This window comes from Ursus americanus, chromosome 1, assembly GCF_024610735.1.
Source record: "Ursus americanus isolate L20-20 chromosome 1, mUrsAme1.1.p, whole genome shotgun sequence".
Classification (NCBI taxonomy): Eukaryota; Metazoa; Chordata; class Mammalia; order Carnivora; family Ursidae; genus Ursus; species Ursus americanus.
Window position 1 is genome coordinate 17,533,043 of NC_142127.1, and position 20,995 is coordinate 17,554,037.

Sequence of the window (20,995 nt, forward strand, 5' to 3'; positions counted from 1 at the left end):
AAACACTCCGAAGAATACTTCATACATATTGGGATGCCTGGCGCAGTCGTTAGGCGTCTGCCTTCGGCTCAGGGTGTGATCCCGGCGTTCTGGGATCAAGCCCCACATCAGGCTCCTCTGCTGGGAGCCTGCTTCTTCCTCTCCCACTCCCCCTGCTTGTGTTCCCTCTCTCGCTGGCTGTCTCTCTCTGTCGAATAAATAAATAAAATCTTAAAAAAAAAAAAAGAATCCTTCGTACATATTAAATACTACACATTCTTATTTGTGCAAAAAATTGATTAAAAATGTTAGGGATTAACCCAAACCAAACCAGGATTAAAAACTATATATTCATATATATAAAACATAGGAAGAGGACAGATTCATGCTTAACTAGTATTAGTGATTTTATTTATTTATTTATTTTGAAGATTTTATTTATTTGAGAGAGAGAGAGAGAGAGAGAAAGCACAAGCAAGGAGAGCAGCAAGCAGAGGGAGAAGAAGACTCCCCACTGAGTGGGCAGCCTGATGCAGGGCTCTATCCCAGGACCCTGGGATCATGACCCGAGCTGAAGGCAGACACTTAACCGACTGAGCCACCCAGGTGCCCCCAAATAAATAAATAATCTTAAAAAAATATTGTGTGTGTTTTCTGAAAGGTCACTTGGATATTTTCCTACTACTGATTTTGAAAAGAGTTTGAAGTTGGATTAGTCATCATGCATCTCTTTCTAAACCATATCATACTTAGGTCTTTTCTCAGACGGCGAGCGCCTGGAGGGTAGGGATTATCCTTTGAATCCCTCCATAGGACTGACCACCGTACTATGATTTGATAAATATTACTGAATGCATGAGAAAATGCTGTCGGAGAATTTTGCTTTAGAGATTTCACTTTAAAGAGTTTCTTCTTTCCGTAGCCCGTGTCTGTCTTCCAGCTGTACCTTCTGTTACAGCGCTCTCCCTGCACAGAGGCACCGGGGCAGGTGAGGATGGTGTAGTCCCACTGCTGTTGCTCCTCTCACAATGTTTGCTGTTTCACTAAGACCTCATTAAACTGTTATGCCCCCACATTCCTCTGAGGACTAAGCCAGGGTGATTTTTTTTTCCAGGCGTCTAATCTCTTCAATTGCCTAAGCGTCAAAATTCTCCCCATGGCTATTATTGGTTAACACCTTGAAATAACTGAAAATTATGCCAGTGAGGAAACGTGCTTGCAACAGAAAAACCCTTGCCTTTGGACGTGTAGCCAAAGAGCTCTTAACACTGAAGAAACAAGATCTTTTGTGCCTTGTGAACCAGTAAAAATCTAAGAAAAGTGTGTCTCCCCCGGGTACTTTACATCATTAACATCCTGGCTTCACACTTTGCTTGAACAAATAACTTATTTTAAAAGTCTCTCCAGGGAGAAGACAAGAAGCCAAAAATATCTTGGAAGAAAACTTTACCTAGCAACCCAGTAAGGCTGTTCATCCAGTTTCTAAAATTTAACTTCATGCAGCAAAGTCTTTGTGATTTTTTAGTTTCTCATTTTGGTAAGTACTGAAACTTCTTCATGGCTAAGCGGGGAGGAAGAAAAAGTAACGCCTGACATGCGAGTAGCACTTTCTGGTTTGCATAGTAAATTCATGCTAAAGGCTCCTACCACAGTTAATCACCTACTATGTGCCAGGACATTGTGCTAACCGTTTTACACAGGTTCTTAGAACTTAAGCTTTGCCACAATCGTTTGCAATACGAGGTCTTAGAAGTCTTATTTTACTAATGAAGACCCTGGGGTTTGGAAGAGTTAAGTAATTTGCCCCAAGTCATACACTGTAGTTAATAAATGGCTGAACCTGGGTTTGTCTGACCTTAAGACCTACAGATTTGGGGCGCCTGAGTGGCTCAGTCAGTTAAGTCTCTGCCTTCGGCTCAGGTCATGATCCCAGGGTCCTGGGATTGAGTCCTGCATAGGGCTCCTTTCTCACTCCAGGGAGTGCTACTTGCAAGGTGATCTCAGTGTGGGGTGGGGGTGGGGGCACATCCTGAAGCAAGACTGCTGAGCGCAAAGTGAATGGTGCCCCCTGGAGTTGTGTTATCACCAGGTCTGGATTTCCTCCTCTCTGACCTTATCAGGAACTTCAACTCTCCCAGCTACCCTTCATCATGGGTCTCTCTCTCTTAGATTATTACCCATATGCAAACATACCTGTTCTCCTCTGCCTTAAAGACAAACAAAGAAAAACCCCAGAAACAACAATCAATCACCCTTGATCCTATATTCCTCTCTCACTCGCTTTTCAGCAGCAGTCAATATTTACTATCGTGAAACATTTTCCTCTCTCGGGTTCTGTGCCATCACTCTTTCTTTGGTTTCCTATTTCTTAAGCCATTCCTTTCCTCCTTCTTTCACTGGATACTTTTCCTTTTTCCATTCTCTAAATATAAAATGTTCTCAGGTCTTTAGATGAGGCTCTTTTCTTCTCTTTCTATATTTTTTCCTTAAATCACCTCATCTCTTTTTGTGATTTAAAATCCACCCAAAAATCTTCCCCACCAGGTCTTGCCTCTGAGTCCTAGTCTTATACCTATTTTTCTCCTTGACACCTCTCCTTGAATATCTTTGGGTACAAACCTGTCAAACTTCACACTATCCAAACCAAACACTAATTTCCTTGTTCCTTCCAGTCGCTTATCTCAGGAAATGGCACCATTTCCCACATATTTGCTTAGGTCAGAAACCTGAAAATCATTTTTAATTCCTACCTTTCCCTTATCTCTACATTTAATCCAGCATCATGTCCCATATATTGTATCTTCAAAGTGCATGTCAAATAAATTCACCATGTCAGCTGACCACCCCAGTCCAAGACTCCACACCATCACCTCTCACTGGATGCATTAATAGTCACCAGCTGTCCTTACTTCTTTTGCAATGCCCCCACCCCCAATCTGTTCATACAGTACCCAGACTTTTGCAAGATGTGAATTGGATCATATTGCTCTCTTGCTGAAAACATTTCAGTGACTCTCGTTGTGCTTCAAATAAAGTCCAACTCTGGCCCAAGGGCTCTATTTGGTCTGGCCAATTTGTACCTCTCCAACTTCATCACAAACACTGTGCTGTAATTGCCCCCCTTTTGTTCACTGGATGGATCAAACTTTCCCACCTTCAAGCCTCTAGACATGCTTAGAAGCCTTCCCCATTCTCAACCTGGTTGCCCCATCTTATCCTTCAGCTCTCCTTCAAAATTCTTTTTGTCAAGATTACCATTGACCTCTACATTGCTAATGCTAATGCCGATACATGTAGTACCTCTTCATTCTGCTGTGCAGTGAATTTCCAGTTTCCCTACTAGACCTTGAATTCCTTAAAGTCAGGGACTATATCTACAATACATCTGTGTATTGGCTTACACAGCGATTGGCTTACAGTTACCTGTTTACAGCTAACTGTGGAGTGGAGGATGCAAGTTGAGACCTCTTGGGAAAGGCTGCTGCAGTAGTAACTCACAATACCCCACTAGTATAGTAGATAGATACTAGAAGGAACATCAGAACACAGGGGTTCAAGGTTTGGCACTAGCAATAACTATCTGTTGTCATAATTCTTCTGACCTTAGTTTCCTCATCTGCCCTATCTATATCACTGAATTTTTGATATCTCTAACCTTTTAAGATTAAAAATTAAAAAAAAAGATTTTATTTATTTACTTGAGAAAGAGAGAGAGAGAATGCCAGCGGGGGGTAGGGTGGGGTGGGGGGTGGGATGGGGGGAGGAGCAGAGGGGAAGGGAGAGGGAGAGGGAAAGAATCTCCAGCAGACTCCATGCTGAGTGCAGAACCCCTAGCAGGGCTCAATCTCAAGACCCTGAGATCATAACCTGAGCCAAAACCAAGAGTTGGACACTTAACCAACTGAGCCACAAGATTAATTTTTTTTTTATCACTGAAGCTGAATTTCTTAGTCCTCTACCACCAAATTCCTTCTTGTGGGTTGCAAAACTCATTAAATGAGATTTAATCTTTTTCCAAATTAATTATGAAAATTTTCAGACCTAACAGAAGTAGAGAAAATAGTATAAACACCCATGTACCATCACTAGTTTAAACTATTACCCACGCATAGCTAATCTGGTTTTATTCCTAGCCCTGCCCACTTCCCCTCTCCCCCCCCCCGTTATTTTCATGCAAATCCTGGACACGGTATCATTTCATGATATATATATACTTCAGTATGTATGAGATGTAATTATTAAGTGCTAGCTGCTACCCCTTCTGTTCCTCAGTGGCTTAAAAAGTGAAGTGTTCATTGAATAGTATGTTGCTCTTCCAAGAAACCAGATAACTAGCACAATGATTTTATTTCATGACTTAACCCAACTATCTAAATTCTTTGAGCGGGGCGTAAGAGGGTGGATATTACGGCACCTAGCTTTGTGCGTTGCCGGCAATAAATAGAGGTTGAATGAAAACAAATTCAATGTGGTTTAGGTTTTTTAATACAACTTTATCCACAGGAATCTAGGGCCTTGTCTTACCTCCTTGCTTCTGTTCTCTTCCGGAACTCATTACTCTAAAGGAAAATTTCAAATTCAAAGTTTTTCTTTTTTTGTTTTAAATCAAATGATTTCAGCCTTTGAGGACTTTTCCAGGCAGGACGAGCTACTAGGGGGCGGTGCCTCCAGGGCGGGTCGGCTCTGAGGCCCCGCCCCCGCCCGCTCCCCGCCCTCCTTTTCCTCCTTCCCTTCTTCCCGGCAGCCCTAGCGCCTTGCCCGGCGCTCCTCAAGATGGCGGCAGACAGCGAGGTGAGATGTTTCCTCCCTATCTATCCCTGTCTGTAAGTTCGCTCCTCCGTGTCAACGCCCGGGGCTCAATCTTTTTTTCTTTCCTTTCCTTTACCGTAGCCCGAGTCCGAGGTATTTGAGATCACGGACTTCACTACTGCTTCGGAGTGGGAAAGGTGAGTGAGTCGTATCATTGGTTATCAGTACCGTGGGCCCCGGCGCCCCCCTGCCGCTTCCCCAACGCAGACCACATGTGATGCTACTTCTGCGGGAAAAGCAAGACCGGCGAACCCCCGGCTCTGCGTCTTCTCCAGTCCCCAGTCTGCTGCAGGCCTCTTCCGCATCTCGCGTCTGACAAGCCCCGGTCCGCCCCCGTCAGCCAAACCCTTGAGATGCGGCTCTCAGAAAAAGTTTTGTTTACTCTGAGACCACTTTCCTCAGACCTTGGTTGTTGCCCACCCGCGGAAACATTTCCGTAGTTACCACTTCCGTTCCTGGTTTCATTTCCGTTTAACTCATTTTGTTATCATAAACAGTAAACTTGGCAGTTGCTTTTTTCCTCTCGTGTGCATTGGCATATCTCTTTTAGGAGGGGGCCTTCATAATCCTGGTGGTTGTCCATCTGCCACACTCCCACCATCTCCATTCTGTCCTTTAGAATAACCTTTTAAGATAGGCTGCAGATGGCTGTGGAACTCTTTGATTCAAGTTGTTAAATTTCAGTGAGTAATGTGCCCAGTGTTCCTGTGACTATTAAACCTCACTGAACAGCTGAGTGAAATTGTTGTATCACTGAAATTAGTTGAAAGCCAACTCTGTGAAGGAGCCATACCTTAGATTGAGAAATTTTTCTGGTCGGTGTCACAGAGACCCTTCTGGGTATGGAGGTCTGTATTTAGCTTGTTGCAGTGTTTTATAATCCTTCTGGTTTAGAGGAAATTTGTGCATTTTATGTCATTAGATAACAGAGGAAAATATAAAAAGAAGATCCCTGCTGGAGGGGCGCTTGGGTGGTTTAGTTGGTTAAGCGGCCAACTCTTGATCTCAGCTCAGGTCTTGATCTCAGGGTCATGAGTTCAAGCTCCATGTTGGGCTGTATGCTGGATGTGGCCCATACTTAAAAAAAAAAAAAAAAGTCCCTGCTGGAATAATAGTTTGACTTGTGGTATCCTCCAAAAAAGAAAAGTCAGTAAGACATAACCATACTGGCAAGGCTTTATTGAGCAGGTATTGTGTCCAGAGTTAAACTAAGGGAAAAGAACAAAGAATAAAACAAAACCTTTGATCCATTTGTTAAACAGAACAGCAAATGGGTAAATTGTAAGCCAGCCGGTGATAACTATAAAAATAGTAGTTTAAGGAAGGATGGTATTGTGGATTACAATTAAGGGAGATATTTTCATAGAAAAGATAGGAAATGAGCTGGGCCTTGAAAGTGAGAAGTGGTGGGTTAGACATGAGAAGTTATTAACATGAGCAGAGACCGGTGAAAAGTGAGCCTTTGAGACTTCATGAAGATGTCTTTACTGGAGTGAAGGCTACCTGTTGAAGAGAAATACATAAGATTAATAAAATGTAACAGGTCATGGACAGCCTCCAAAGCTGAGTAAAGGAATCTCTAGACTCGGTGCTTTAAGACCAGGGATTCTCAAACTTTAGTGTGCATCAGAATCATAGTTTCTGATCATATCTGAGTCGGACCTAAAAATGTGCATTTCTATCAAGTTCCTAGGTGAGGCTGATGTTGCTGGTCAGGAGACCACACTTAGAACCATTAAATAACAGTAGTGAGAGACCCTTGATTTTAGAGTGGCAAAGTGATAGCATGAGAGTTGTTTCAGGAGATTAGGTAAAATGAAGCCAGGTGACTTAACTTTGATCAATAGGTTGGTAATTTGGAGACTGGAGAGAAAGGGAGGACAGGAGGGAGGATTATAAGACATTGCAAAGAAGATTTTTAGATAGATAAACTTGATGAAATGTTAGAGTAGAAGGAAACATGCAACTGGAGTTTATTGCCTGAAAGAATGAAGATATGGTGGCAAGTGGGAAGAGTGCAGTTTTAGACCTGTTGAATTTGAAATAATAGCTTGATGTCTTGAAGGTAGATAGAAAAATGTAACCTGAGGGGCACCTGAGTGGCACAGCGGTTGAGCGTCTGCCTTCGGCTCAGGGCGTGATCCCGGCGTTACGGGATCGAGCCCCACATCAGGCTCCTCCGCTGGAAGCCTGCTTCTTCCTCTCCCACTCCCCCTGCTTGTGTTCCCTCTCTCGCTGGCTGTCTCTATCTCTGTCAAATAAATAAATAAATAAAATCTTAAAAAAAAAAAAAAAAAAAGAAAAGAAAAATGTAACCTGAATCTTGGAGGGTGGGGGTGAGGAAGCAACAAGAGTATGGAATGGAAACAGGATTTTTTTCCCTTTAGTTGAATATTCAAAATATCCTGAAGTGCAATATTAAGTCCTTTAGCTCCTGATACAGAAATAATTGTTAACACAGTTATGAGAACTACCAAAAAGTAGGAAATTTGGTTTTTGGCTTTTATGCTCTTGTTTCTAGAGCTAAAGTAGTGTTTTACAGCTCATAGGAAAATGTTAACACTTCGCAGTCTAACTAAACCTTGAGTTTAATGTGTGAATGGAAGTTCTTGTTAATATGTTAGGAGCCATACAATTTATTGAGAGGACTGAATAGAACCCCCTCTTTTTAATCTTTTGTCCTTTGCAGAAATATTTGAGTGCCCATGTGTCAAATACAGTGCAGGACGTAGGGATGCGGTCAATAAAAATAGACAATTCCTTCTCTTAACATAGTCTAGTGGAAGAGACGGGCGTGAATCAAATAATACAAATGAGTCTGTAATTACAATTGAAATAAGAGCTGAGAAGGGAAAGACACCTGGTCTTACAAGGGCATATAACAAAGGAACCTGATAGAGAGTGAGGAGTCAGAGGAAATGACTCTTCAGCTGTGATCTTGAGATTTTTCAGGGATAGTTATTTAATTTCCTTGTCAAATCTTAATACTTTCAGTAGACTCCAATTTTTCTCTTTTAGCTAATACCAACAGAAACCATAAAATAAGTATTTTGATATGCTCCTTTTACTGTGAAAGCAGTATTATTTTAAATGATTTTTATTATAATACCTCACAGTAGAAGAAAAAAGAAAAATCTCAGAAACCTATAATTGTACCACTAGGAGATAGGTACTACTAATATTTTGAGAAAATTTCTTCTAATCTGTGTGCTGTAAACGTTTTGTATCAAGACATATTAACACTTATTTCTATAGCTTCCATTTTTTTCATTTCATATATGAAATGAACATTTTCTTATTTCCTCAAGTGGCCTTCAAACATGATTTTTAATGGATGCATACTAATCCATTCAGTGGATATACCCTTAATTTACAGCTGCTTGCTGCAATTGGACAGTTAGGTGGCTTCCAGTTTTTTACCTTATTAAATACAGTGTACATTTCACATGCACATTTTAAAAAAAGATTAATTTTTTTATTTTAGAGATAGTGGGGGTGGGGCAGAGGGAGACAGACTCTTAAACAGACTTCCTGCTGCCTGGTATAGGGCTTGATCTCACGATGCTGAGATCACAATCTGAGCCGAAACCAAGAGTCGGCAGTCTAACCAACTGTGTCACCCAGGCCCCCCTCACATGCACATTTTTGCTCTCATGTGGATACATTTAAAGTTTTTACTTACTTTTTTTGGTAAACATGTTGACTTATTTCTAGAGTATTCTATCTTCATAACTAGTAATTGCCTTTTGACTGAACTACACAGCAGTGAATTAGTGTATTTATTAATACTGCCTTCAATTTTAAAGAGGAATTAGAAGGTTCATTTAAATCATAAGAACTCGGATTTATCATTACTATCATTACTGTCTTACAACAGATGTAAATATTAACTTATAATGTCACTGAAGGAAAAAACCTGATGCCTGTGAATATATTTTGACTAGAATTAACTCTACTGCTCTAGCAATATGATGTAGGTGTTTTAGGAGAGCAATTTTGCTATTAGATTGCATCATACTTATATGAGAAGTTAGCTTCTTAGTGTAATAAAAGCCTTCTGAAAGAGTCTTTTAATGCTACTACTGAGATTTGACCGTTTCAATTTGCTGATATTGAGTATGTCATTAGTCAAAATTCGTTCTTTTTAATAGGTCAGCTTCATCAGTAGATTTAAAGATTAGATAGTGATTAGTTTTAAAATCCGTCAGTTCCTTATTGCTGACAAATCTTGTAGTTTCTTGCCAGCAAACCTTAAAACACAGTTTATTTTATTTTATTTTCATTTTCATTTTTATTTTTTAAAGATTTTATTTATTTGACAGAGAGAGACAATGAGTAGGGGGAACAGCAGGCAGAGGGAGAGGGAGAAGCAGGCTCCCCACAGAGCGGGGAGCCAAATGCAGGGCTAGACCCCAGGACCCTGGGATCATGACCTGAGCCGAAGGCAGATGCTCAACTGACTGAGCCACCCAGGTGCCCCAAAACATGGTTTATTTTAATGAGCAAAGTTCCTGAATGTTTTATTTTTGGAAGAAGAGGAAGATAAATCAATTCCTAAGTGTCTTCAAAGGAAAAGTTAATTTAAATAGATTAGTTATTTTGAGGGTAGGGGAAAGATTATTGGTTTCATAATTTTTTTTTTTAAATTGTATTTGTCAGAGAGCATAAGCAGGGGGAGCAGCAGGCAGAGGGAGAAGCAGGCTCCCTGCTGAGCAAGGAGCCTGATGCAGGACTTGATCCCAGGACTCTGGGATCATGACCTGAGCCGAAGGCAGACTCTTAACCGACTGAGCCACCCAGGCGTCCCAGTTTCATAGTTATCTTAAATAGTATCCTTTTAGTCTGTCAGTTTTTACTTCTGTTCCAAATTTACATTCATAAATATATAGAGAGATTTATTAATTCTTAATTTATATTTTATAGAAGCAGAATGCCTTTGTTGGGTAAGAGGTAGACTTTAAAAGTCAAAATTTGGGGTGCCTGGCTGGCTCAGTTGCTAGAGCTTGGAACTCTTGATTTGGGGTTGTGAGTTTGAGTCCTATGTTGAGGGTAGAGTTTACTTAAAAAAAATTTATTTAAAAAAAAAATCAAAATTTAAGAATTCTTGGATTAGAGAAGATTATTTCCACATTTATTCCACATCCATAAATTAGACTATTAATACTAAACTTACTGAGCTATCTCTGATAAAAATGTTAAAATATAAAAAATACTTTTTAATTTTTTTATTTTTATTTTATTATTTATTTATTTATTTTTTAAAGATTTTATTTATTTATTTGACAGAGACAGCCAGCGAGAGAGGGAACACAAGCAGGGGGAGTGGGAGAGGAAGAAGCAGGCTCCCAGCGGAGGAGCCTGACGCGGGTCTTGATCCCAGAGCACTAGGATAACGCCCTGAGCTGAAGGCAGGCGCTTAATGACTGCGCCACCCAGGCGCCCCTAAAAAATACTTTTTTAAAGAAATTGTGTAACAATAGTTAAAAAAAAAAAAAAACTGTTAAATGTTCAGAAAGTTTTTTTTGTTTTTGTTTTTTATTCCTCCCTAGGTTTATTTCCAAAGTTGAAGAAGTCTTAAATGACTGGAAACTGATTGGAAACTCTTTGGGAAAGCCACTTGAAAAGGTCAGATCTATTTGCTGGTGTCTCTAAATAAGTATTTACTTTGAAGCTTCTTTTTTTAAGCCCTTTGCTGCATTTGGTACATTTGAATTAAATGTTTTTTTCAAGTTATGTATGATCTATGAACATAAAGTGGCGTCTGGAAGAACTTGGATTTGAATCTGGCAAAAAACATATGTAAGACATTTGTGAACTGTTTTTAAATAAAATTTTATATGTATAATGTCATTCTTTGTGAGTGATTTTGTTTCTTCTGATGTTTACTTCTCTCTTGCCTTCTCCCTTGGAATATTAGAAAATCTTTTTAAAAGTTTTCAGAGAAACATTGCAATTACCAACTTCATGGTAGAATATTTTGCTTAACTAATGAGGAAAAATCTTGGTCTTAACTGACTTGCTGTTACTAGCAGCTATTTCACTCAAGTTTTTTATTTTACAATACCACGAATAGTATTTGTCCCCCCCTTACCCCTTTTTTTCAACTTCATGGAAGTTTTGAGGGAATTTAAGAATGAAGAAATCATTCAGAATTGAGGTAGTACTTTGATTCTAATCTAAGATATTGCTGGATATTAAGATTCTTAATTCTAATCGAAGATAAACCGTGCCCCAAATAATTACCAAAGAATACTCAGAACAAACCTAGACTTTCTGTTTTTCACTAAAGGGAACTAACAATTTGATATTAGGCTTATGTATGCTTTGTTTTGTTTGATAATCATCTTGAAGTAAAAGTGATCATTTTTATTATAAGTCTATTATTAACTGCAGTTTATCCCTCTGTAAGGAGCTCTCAATATTTGTGAGGGTTTTTAAGCTTTATGGTGAAATTAACAGAATTTGAGATTATCAAAGCATTAGGATTTTCTTCTTTATTCATATGAATAAGAGCAGAAAAAGTAACACTGCGTATAGAAATCACACATCATTAAAAGTCATTTAAAGATATGCTGAAATATAAATTGATTTATTAAAATATTTTAATGATTACGTTTTTGAATAAAGAGAAACGTTTTTGAACACATCATTCTATTCCACTTGAAACAAATACATAACAACAATTGATATAGATGACAATAAAATTAAGGGCAAAACAAGGTAGCTATAACTGGAATGGGAAATAATTTGCAGCACCAAAAAGAGAGCCTGAGTATTTGTGAACTCTAATGTTATTTGTATTCCTTAATACTTTGGATTTATGCATATTTACTATCTGCTGTGTGCGAGATCTGAAGAAATAATGAACAAGACAAGATCCATGTTGCCATTAACATAAATTCTGATGAGGGAGAGAAGTAATAAATAAGTAGATAAGATTAAAATTTTAGATACTAAATTCAATTTTGGGATATAAATTGGATAATGTATTCAAAGTATGTAGCATACTGCCTGGCATGGGCTAAAGGAAGGTCAACTCTCCAACCCTTTCCTCCCTGTAGATAGTGGTAAATAAGTGAGTTAGGGAAAACATGAGTAGATTGCAAGGTGAGCTGTTAATTATGATGAATAGGATTAAAGAAGTGTAAAGGACAGGGATTATTGAGCATATAAAAGAAAGTTTAGCTAGTGACTGAAGAGATTTTAATTCATGTGGAAGACAGGGATTACCCAATTAAGAGAAATTAAAAAACCCCTTTAATTATGAAGAATGTAGAAAATTTGTTAAGTAGACAAAATAGTATGATTAACCCCCATGTGCCCATCACTCAGTTTCAATAATGTTCTATTTTCTTGTTTCAGTAGTACCTCAGTCAACTCCACCCCCCACTAGATTTTTTAATAGTTTTTTAAAATAAAAAACTTACATATATTGTAATGCACAAAACTTGTCAATTTTGACAAATGTTTATATCAGTGTAACAACACACCTCACTCTAAATACTGAACGTTGCTGTCACCCCAGAAAGGTCCCTAGCAACCCTTGCCAGTTAATCCCAGTGCTCCTCACTCATGTTCCCCAGGCATCTGCTGTTCTCTCTTTTTCTTTTAAACTGTAGATTACTTTTGCCTGGATCTTGAATTTCATGTACATGGCATCATACAGTATATACTTTCTGCCTGGCTTCTTTGTGCCTGCGAGAATCACTATTTCTTTTTATTGCTGAGTAGTACTCTGTTGTATGGATATACTGCAGTTTGTTTCACTTGTTGACAGACATACTGGCTATGAATAAAGCAGAACATTCTTGTATGAGGCCTTTGGAGACGTATGTTTTTATTTCTCTTAGATAAACACGTGGGAGTGAAATTACTGGATCATAGGATAGGTGTATGTTTAACTTTAAGGAACTGCTAAAGGTTTTTATACCATTTAATTCACCTACCAGCAATACATGTATGAGAGTTTGGGTGGCTCTACATTCTCACCAATTGCTTGTTTTTCAGTCTTAAAAATTTTAGTCGTTGGAGTGGGTATATAGTTTGTGAAATTATTTGTATTTCTCATTCTGGTGTTATTTGTATTTCTGTGATGAATATTAATATCGACTACTTTTCATGTGCTTATTAGCCTTTTGTCTTTCTTTGTGGAATGTATATTCAAATTTTTTGTCCATGTTTTAATTGGTTTGAGTTTTTATTGAGTTTCAGGAGTCTTAGTTCTTTTATGTATTCTGCTTTTAAGTCTTTTCAGATAGTAGTTTTGTAGGTTGTGAAGATACGCTTTTTATGTTTTCTTCTACAGGCTTTATCATTTTAGCCTTTAGGTCTGTGATCCATCTTGAACTAATATTTGTATATGGTTTGAAGTGAGGGATCACTGTTTAGTGTTTACATGTGGATATTCTGTTCTAGAACCCTCTGTTGCAAACACTTTTCTCCATTAAATTTGTCAGACAGTTGATGTATGGGGTTACCTTCTGGAATCTGTATTCTGTTTCATTAATCTGTTTGACTTTACTATGTCATTACCACATTGTCTTGACTCTGTAGTTTAGGGTTTCCCAACCTTGGCGTTATTAAAATTTTGGGCCAGATTGTTATGGGGCTGCCTCAGGCAGTATAGAATATTTGGTAGTATCCCTAGCCTCTAACTCCTAGATGCCAATAGCACTCTTCCGGTGATAACGACCAAAACTGTATCTAGACATTGTCACATGTCCTCTGAGACAGGAAGTTGCTGTCAGTTGAGAACTGAGCTTTATACTAAGTCCTGAGGTTAATGTAAATTCTTTAGCTTTTGTTGTTTTCCCAGGATTGTTTTGTCTATTCTAGGTCCTTCATGTTTCCATTATGAATTTTAGAGTGAGCTTCTCAGTTTCAATAGAAAGGATTATGAATATGCTGGAACTGAATGGGTTTGTGTTCAATTTATAGGACACTCTGGGGGAGAAGTGACATTTGGACAGTCTTGACGCTTCCAGTCATGAAAATGGCACATCTCTCCATTTATTTAAGTATTTAGTTTTTCTTGGCAGTGCTTTAAAGTTTTTGGTGGAGGTCTTGCATATCTTTTGTTAAATTTATTACTAAGTATTTTCTGTTGTATGTAGTTGTAAATGGAATTGTTTTTTTAGTTTCATTTTTTATTTGTTTACTGCTAGCACATAGATGTACAATAAAATTTTGTATGTTGACTTTAAAAAAATTCTTTTTGAGTACAGTTGACACACAATGTTATATTAGATTTAGGTGTACACCATAGTGATTCGATGAGTTTATGCTATGCTCACACATGTAGCTATCATTTGTCACCATATAGCCTATTACAGCTTCATTGACTGTATTCCTTACGCTGTGCCTTTTATTCTCATGACTTACTCATTCCATACCTGGCAACCCCTGTCTCCCCTTCACCCATTCTGCCCATTCCCCCATCCACCTCCCCTCTGGCAATCATTAGTTTGTTCTCTGTATTTATAGGTTGTATGTTGACTTTGTATCCTCAGACCTGGCTAAAGTAAAGATTCATAATCTTATTGTTAATTCTTTTGCATTTTCTACATTCATAATCATGTTGCCTGTAAATAGGGAACTTATTTCTTTTTCAATTTTAGTCCTTTTTATTATTTGATACTGCACTAACCAGGACTTTTTTTTTTTTTTCCAACGAAAACAGCTAGTGACCCCTGTCACTTATACACAATCATGCACAGTGTTGTCAGGGCAGTCTTATTTGTTTGTTTGTTTGTTTGTTTAAGTAAACTGTTCCAAACATGGGGCTTGAATTCATGACCCCAAGATCAAGAGGCACATGCTCTACCAACTGAGCCAGCCAGGTGCCCCTAACCAGGACTTTTAGTACCATGTTGAGAGCTGTTGAGAGCATTTTTGCCTTCTTCTGTCGTAAGGGGGGAAATGTTCAGTGTTTCAACATAAAGAACGTCATAGATTCTTCATAGGTGTCCTTTATAATTTTGAGGAAATTCTTTTCTTAGTTTGCTGAAAGTTTTTTTTTTTATAATCATGAATGATGTTTAATTTTTTGAAATCTTATTCTGTGTCAAAATAATTGTGGCTTTTCCTTTTTGTTTTCTAAATGTGGTAAATCATGCTGATTTAAAAAAAATTTTTTTGTGGTAAAATATATATAAGATTTACTGTTAGGTGTTAAACTCAGTGGCATTAAGTACTTTGACATTGTTGAAGTTTTCATCCCAAACTGAAAACTTCATTCTCCTTAAGCAGTAGCTTCCTCTTGCCTCCTCTAAGCCTCTGGTAACCCATATTCTATTTCATTTCTTCTCTTTTCTTTTCTTTTCTTTCTTCCTTTTTTTTTTTTTTTAAAGATTTTATTTATTTGAGAGAGAGAGAGAGGGAGGGAGAGAGAGAGCATGAGCAGAGGGGCAGGGGAGAGGGAGAAATAGACTCCCCATTGAGCAGGGAGCCTGATGCAGGACCTGATCCCAGGATGCTGAGATCATGACCTGAGCTAAAGGCAGATGCTTAACCGGCAGAGCCACCCAGGCACCCCACCGCCATTCTATTTCTGTTTATGAATTTGAGTAGTCTAAGTATCACATATAAGTGGGATCATAGAGTATTTGTCCTTTTGTGTCTCGCTTGTTTCACTAAGCATAATGTCTTCAGCGTTCATTCATGTTGTAGAATGTGTCAGAATTTTTTTTCTAAGGATGGAATAATACTCCATTGTATGTATATACCACACTTTGTTAATCCATTCGTTCAACTGTTGGACATTTGAGTGGTTTCTATTTTTTGGCTATTATGAATAATATTATGAATAACGTATTCACTTTTTGGCTATTATGAATTATATTATGAATAATGCTGCTGTGAATGTGGTTTTACAAATATCTGTTCAAGTCTCTGCTTTTGATTCTTTTGGATATATACCCAGGGATAGAATTGATGGGTCATATGATAATTTTTAAAATTTTTTGAGGAATTGCTATACTCTTGGCTGTGTGCAAATTCTGTTCTGTTTATTTGAAGATACCTTTATTTTACATTGTTTCTGAAGGATAGTTTTGCTGAAGAATTCTGGCTTGATATTTACTTATTTATCATTCATTCATTCATTCATTCATTCATATATTCCAGTTCTTTAAAGATAGATTCTGTTTTTACTTTCAATATTTTCTGATTACAAGTTAGGTGTCATTCATATTTTTTTTTTCTGTTTTGGTGTTTTTCTCGCTGGTTGTAAGCTTTTTCCCTTCAGTTTTCTTTTTAAGCCATGTAACTATTATGTGCTTAGGTATATTTACTTATTATTTTTCTTGCTTAGATTTGTTAATATTGGATTTGTAAATTTTTGTTTTTCACCAAACTAGGGAAGTTTTGGCTATTATTTCTTCAAATACTTTTCTGCCCCATTCTCTACTCTTTTTCTGTGACTTAAGTTATATTTGAACTCTTAATACTTTTCCACAGGTCTCTGAGGTTCTGCTGTCCTCATTTTTTTTTTTCTCTCTCGTAATTTCTCTTGGTTTGTTTTTGAGTTCATTTACTCTGTCTCTGATATTCTGCTGTCTCTGATTTGCTGTTAAGCCCATTTGATATATTTCTCAATTTAGTTATTGTGCTTTTTAGGTCTAGAGTTTCCATTTGGGTCTTCTCATGGTTTCCAGGTCTCTAAGGTTCCTCCTCTCTAAATTTATTTTGAAAATATTTCCTTTTAGTCCTTGAGCATATTTATTATAGCTAGTCTAAAGCCAATTGCTACATCTAGGCCTTCTTGGGGTTGGTTTCTAGTGACTATATTCTTTTGAGTATAGGTCATATTTTCCTGTATTTTTGTTGTTGTTGTTTTTTAGTTTGTCTTGTACACGTGCATATCCAGTAATTTCTTAATTATATGCTTGAATTTTCAATGAAATGTAGAGTCTAGATTCTGTTGTGTTCCTCTGAAAAGTAATTTTTTTGTTTTAGCAAGCAGTTCATTTGACTGCACTGAAACTCCACTCTCTTCTCATCGGTGACACCACTGAAATATTTTTTTATAAGTAGACTCCATGCTGGGTGTGGAGCCCAGTGTGGGGCCCAAACTCATGACCCCGAGATCAACACCCGAGATCAATACCTGAGATGAAATCAAGAGTTGGATGCTTACTGACTGAGCCACTCAGACACCCCTAAAATCTTTTCTTTTAGTTTCTTTGTCACCGTACTGTCGAGTCTCCACTGTTTATGCCTGGTTTAACAGATAACCAAAATTTGGGGCAGAGTTTATATACAAATTTCAGGGCTTACCCCCTATTGGTTTCTTCCCTTTCAGAATTTATGTCTTAACTTTAGAACTTTCCTGTCATCTTCGAAGTTTGTCCTCTGTTGCCTGAAATCCAGTAAATCTCCATCGTTCTGCAACCGAGTTGTGCACAGGATAGAGTGCCCTTAGATCAGCAATTCTCATGGTGTGTGTCCTGAGGACCCCTGTTGGTCTCAGACCATTTCAGGGGTTGAGAAGGCCCTGCCTTTTCTAACTACATATGTATTTGAGGCCAGTTTTCTTCATATACTTCTGTCAGAACAATGGATTGCAAAGCTTGAATGAAGGTACAGATAACGAGAATGGAAATGTCTTTTTAAACTATACATTAAAGAGATTTACAAAATGTGAAGTGCCACCCCCCTCATTCATATTTTTGTTTGTTCTGGAAAATAGTGGTAGAACATTAACATATAATAAGTTCATTGTCATTTTTAAGTGAACTAAAAAATTTATAATTTTTTCCTTTTTAATTTCTAATTTGGGTTCCTCAGTAATTTTTTTTTTTTAAAGATTTTATTTACTTATTTGACAGAGAGAGACCCATAGCGAGAGAGGGAACACAAGTGGGGGAGCGGGAGAGGGAGAAGCAGGCTTCCCGCTGAGCAGGGAGCCTGAAGCAGGGCTCAATCCCAGGACTCTGGGATCATGACCTGAGCTGAAGGCAGATGCTTAATGACTGAGCCACCCAGGTGCCCCTCCTCAGTAATTTTTAAGAGTAAAGAGCAAAGGAGTCGTGAGGCAAAAAAGTTTGAGAACTGCTATCTTAGACCAAAGCATACAAACAGGCAAATCTCATCAGGTAAAATTCTTTTTTTTTTTTCCATGGATACCCTGGTTTCTGCCTCCATTTGGTCACTCTTCAGAGCCTTGAAAAATTGAATTGTTTTTGTCCAGGCTTTATAATTTTTATCTGAAGAATGGTTAATCTGACCTATTTTACCATAACAGACCCTGAAGTGCTGGGAAATGATTTTAAGAGAGGAGGAAATGGCAGTTACTGAGCATCAGTTAGGGTGCCATGCAATATAATAGGGAATGTGTCTGTTAATTTACTTAATCCTAATTCTTAGGCAGATTTTAATGGTTAAGTGTTACCCCATTTTATGGACAAGAAATAAGGCTTTGGATTCTTGTAGTAATTTTCTCAAGGTCTTTCTGCCAGTGGTTGGTTTAAACAGGATTACACCTAGGTCACACTTGTTTCAACAACCCATGTTGTTTCTATTTTACTCTGCCTTTTTTGGTTTTAGAGATTTAAGTAAATGTAAACTTAGGTAGAGGAAGTATTAGAAAAAGTTTCTAAAGCAGGTTTTGGAATTTTTAGTGTCTTGGGCTTAATAAAATAGTTAAAAAGTCTTGGTTAACAGTCTTGGTGGCATGAGTATGATCTTGCTTGAAGGCAGGGTATTTAAAGAAATGACCTTTTAAATTCTTTTTAGCCTTGTAATTTTATGATTGTATGTAGCCAGCAAAAATTGTAAGTACTTATTGTGAGATATTAAGTTTACGTATAGCATGATCTGGTAATCGATCTGGTTAGTCAATGACTGACTCTTACCTCACTAAAAATTCATGGAAGAAGAATCATTACTTTAGAATATTAAAAGAAGAGTACTGACTATAATAGTATTGAAATGAGTTCAGATTTTTCATACCCACTTAGTAGATTGGAGTGACACTTCAGTACTTAAAGTTCATTTAGCAAATATAAAATAAATTTGAATTACAGGTTTTCTCTTGTGTGAGAAACTTCCTAAACTTGTTATAACAACAGGTCAAACTTAAGACTGATAGAAACATTATAAACAGTTTAGATTCCTTTTTTTGCATTCTTTCAGAACATTTAAATGTTTTATGGATTAGACTTTTTTAAAGACAAAGTTTTTGGAAATTAGACAGTTGAGGATCAGTCAGTGATGAGAATAGTGTTTCTAAAATGAAGTAAATCAAAATCAAAGCAACATCGAGCTGCCTTTAATGTTTTTAGGAATAGGATTATTTAAGGTAAGCTTTATAGTCTTTTTTTCCCCTCCATTTTTGTTTTTCCTTTCAATAATAACCATAGTGTATGTAACTTTTCTGAATGTTATACAGAAGGAAAAAATTAGCATTTTATCATATTTCCTTTTCTTTCAGATTGAAAGTTTTTGGAGTTCTTTGTTGTGTTAAAGTTTGTATTGTAATATAAAATGTCCGTAGGTACCTTTAAAGAGATATCTGATTGATGAGGAGTCTGGGTTCTATACTTCTTGTGTTGGCAGTCTAATTCTGTTGCTTACCGTAACCCCATGTGGCACTGTCCCATCTCAGCCAGTGGTAGCTGCTTAAGCAGAGTAGAGTATAAACACATAGAATTACTTAACACTTTTTTTGCAATAAAATTGATTCACTGATTCCTTAGAGCTTCTAGAAGTTAAAAATTTAGCATCCAGCTGGGGAGAAATGAAGTTTTATGTAATGTATTCTGGCTGAAAAAACTCAGGTTTAATCCGAGATAGATTGAGGTGTCTTCAGAATTTTTTAGTTCTATTATTTCCTAATTCTTTCTTTTGTATATTTTAAAAAGATTTTTGCTTGCCATTGAGTTACAGCACAACATTCTTTCAGTGTGAAGTAAAATTTTCAGTGTACATCATGAATTACATTTTGAACTTTGGTATAGGGCCTATGCTGTTTAAACAAATACTGTATAAACAAATGAGAAGGTCATCTCTACAGATGGAGAGGTTGGATTAAGAGAATAAATGCTTGGGCTTAAATTACAAGCCACGCTGACTCAGAAGAGTTTTAAGTTCTGGCTGTGGACGTATGCCCAAACTCCTATTAGAGCTGAGTGCCCGAGGTGGCTGTAAAGAGTACTTGTTGCCTGTAAAGCAGACTTATTTGTGTCAACCAATGTGTCTTATGAATACTTAAATAAATCTACTGGCTAGTTCTTTTCCCTGAGGATTAGCCTGTTTTGTTTTTGTTATGATTTGTTCCGATTTGTTCCGATTCACTTGTAGTTGGCTGTGTCCCCTTTTCTTAGGAGATCTTACTGTTAGAGTTCTTAGGTAGTTGAATGTTCTCTGGATGAATTGTGGCTCTTTATTGATTCAAGAGGGACTAATGTCAAGTTCCCCTTTGTTTCGGACTTTCCTTTTTTAGGGTTTTTAATAACCTTCTGGTTCCCCCTATTTTTCATGTTGTAGCATGTATCATTGGGGGTTATCTATCTTTTAACTTTCTTGATGGTATCTGTAGTTTTTGCTTTTACATTTAGAGCTATGATCCATTTTGAGTTACTTTTCATGTCAAGTCTAAGGAAAGGATCCAGTTTTTTTTTTTTTTAAGATTTTATTTATTTATTTATTTGACAGAGAGCTAGCCAGCAAGAGAGGGAACACAAGCAGGGGGAGTGGGAGAGGAAGAAGCAGGCTCCCAGTGGAGGAGCCGGATGTGGGGCTCGATCCCAGGACTCCGGGGTCACGCCCTGAGCTGAAGGCAGATGCTTAACAACTGAGCCACCTAGGCACCCCCAGCACAGATTATTTTTTTAATGGCTTATATTTTAATACTGTATGTGGTCAGAAGGATTTCTTATACCCATGGATGAAAACTTTAATTTTAGCTCTATATCAAGTGGCTGTCTACCTTGGCTGCACATTGGAATCACTTGAGGAGCTTTTGAAAAATTCTGGTATTTAAGCTACAACCTCAGAGATTTTGATTTAATTGGTCTGTTGTGGAGCCTAGTTATCAGTACATTTTTTAAAGCCTCTTCAGTGATTTTAAAGTCTAATTAGGTTGAGAACCATAGCTATATCCTCCTTAAAAAAAGAAATGGAAAAAAATTCACCTTTTTTTAAACACTTACCTAAATTTTCTCCCTTTCAATAATGTGTTGCATTTGTCAATGGAAGAAACAGTTTT

At 37.5% G+C, this 20,995-nt stretch overlaps 1 protein-coding gene across 2 annotated transcripts in view; it reads left to right on the forward strand.

Annotated features, from left to right (window-relative positions):
- Positions 1 to 4,726: 4,726 nt before the first annotated feature.
- Positions 4,727 to 20,995, forward strand: part of RAB3GAP1 (RAB3 GTPase activating protein catalytic subunit 1) — a 115,230-nt gene continuing 98,961 nt past the window's right edge. For both annotated transcript variants that reach the window (XM_045783015.2, XM_045783023.2), the window contains exons 1-3: positions 4,727 to 4,770; positions 4,870 to 4,925; positions 10,338 to 10,413. In XM_045783015.2, the coding sequence (XP_045638971.2) occupies positions 4,753 to 4,770; positions 4,870 to 4,925; positions 10,338 to 10,413 (150 nt within the window). In that variant the 5' untranslated portion in view covers positions 4,727 to 4,752. The remainder of the gene's footprint in view (positions 4,771 to 4,869; positions 4,926 to 10,337; positions 10,414 to 20,995) is intronic.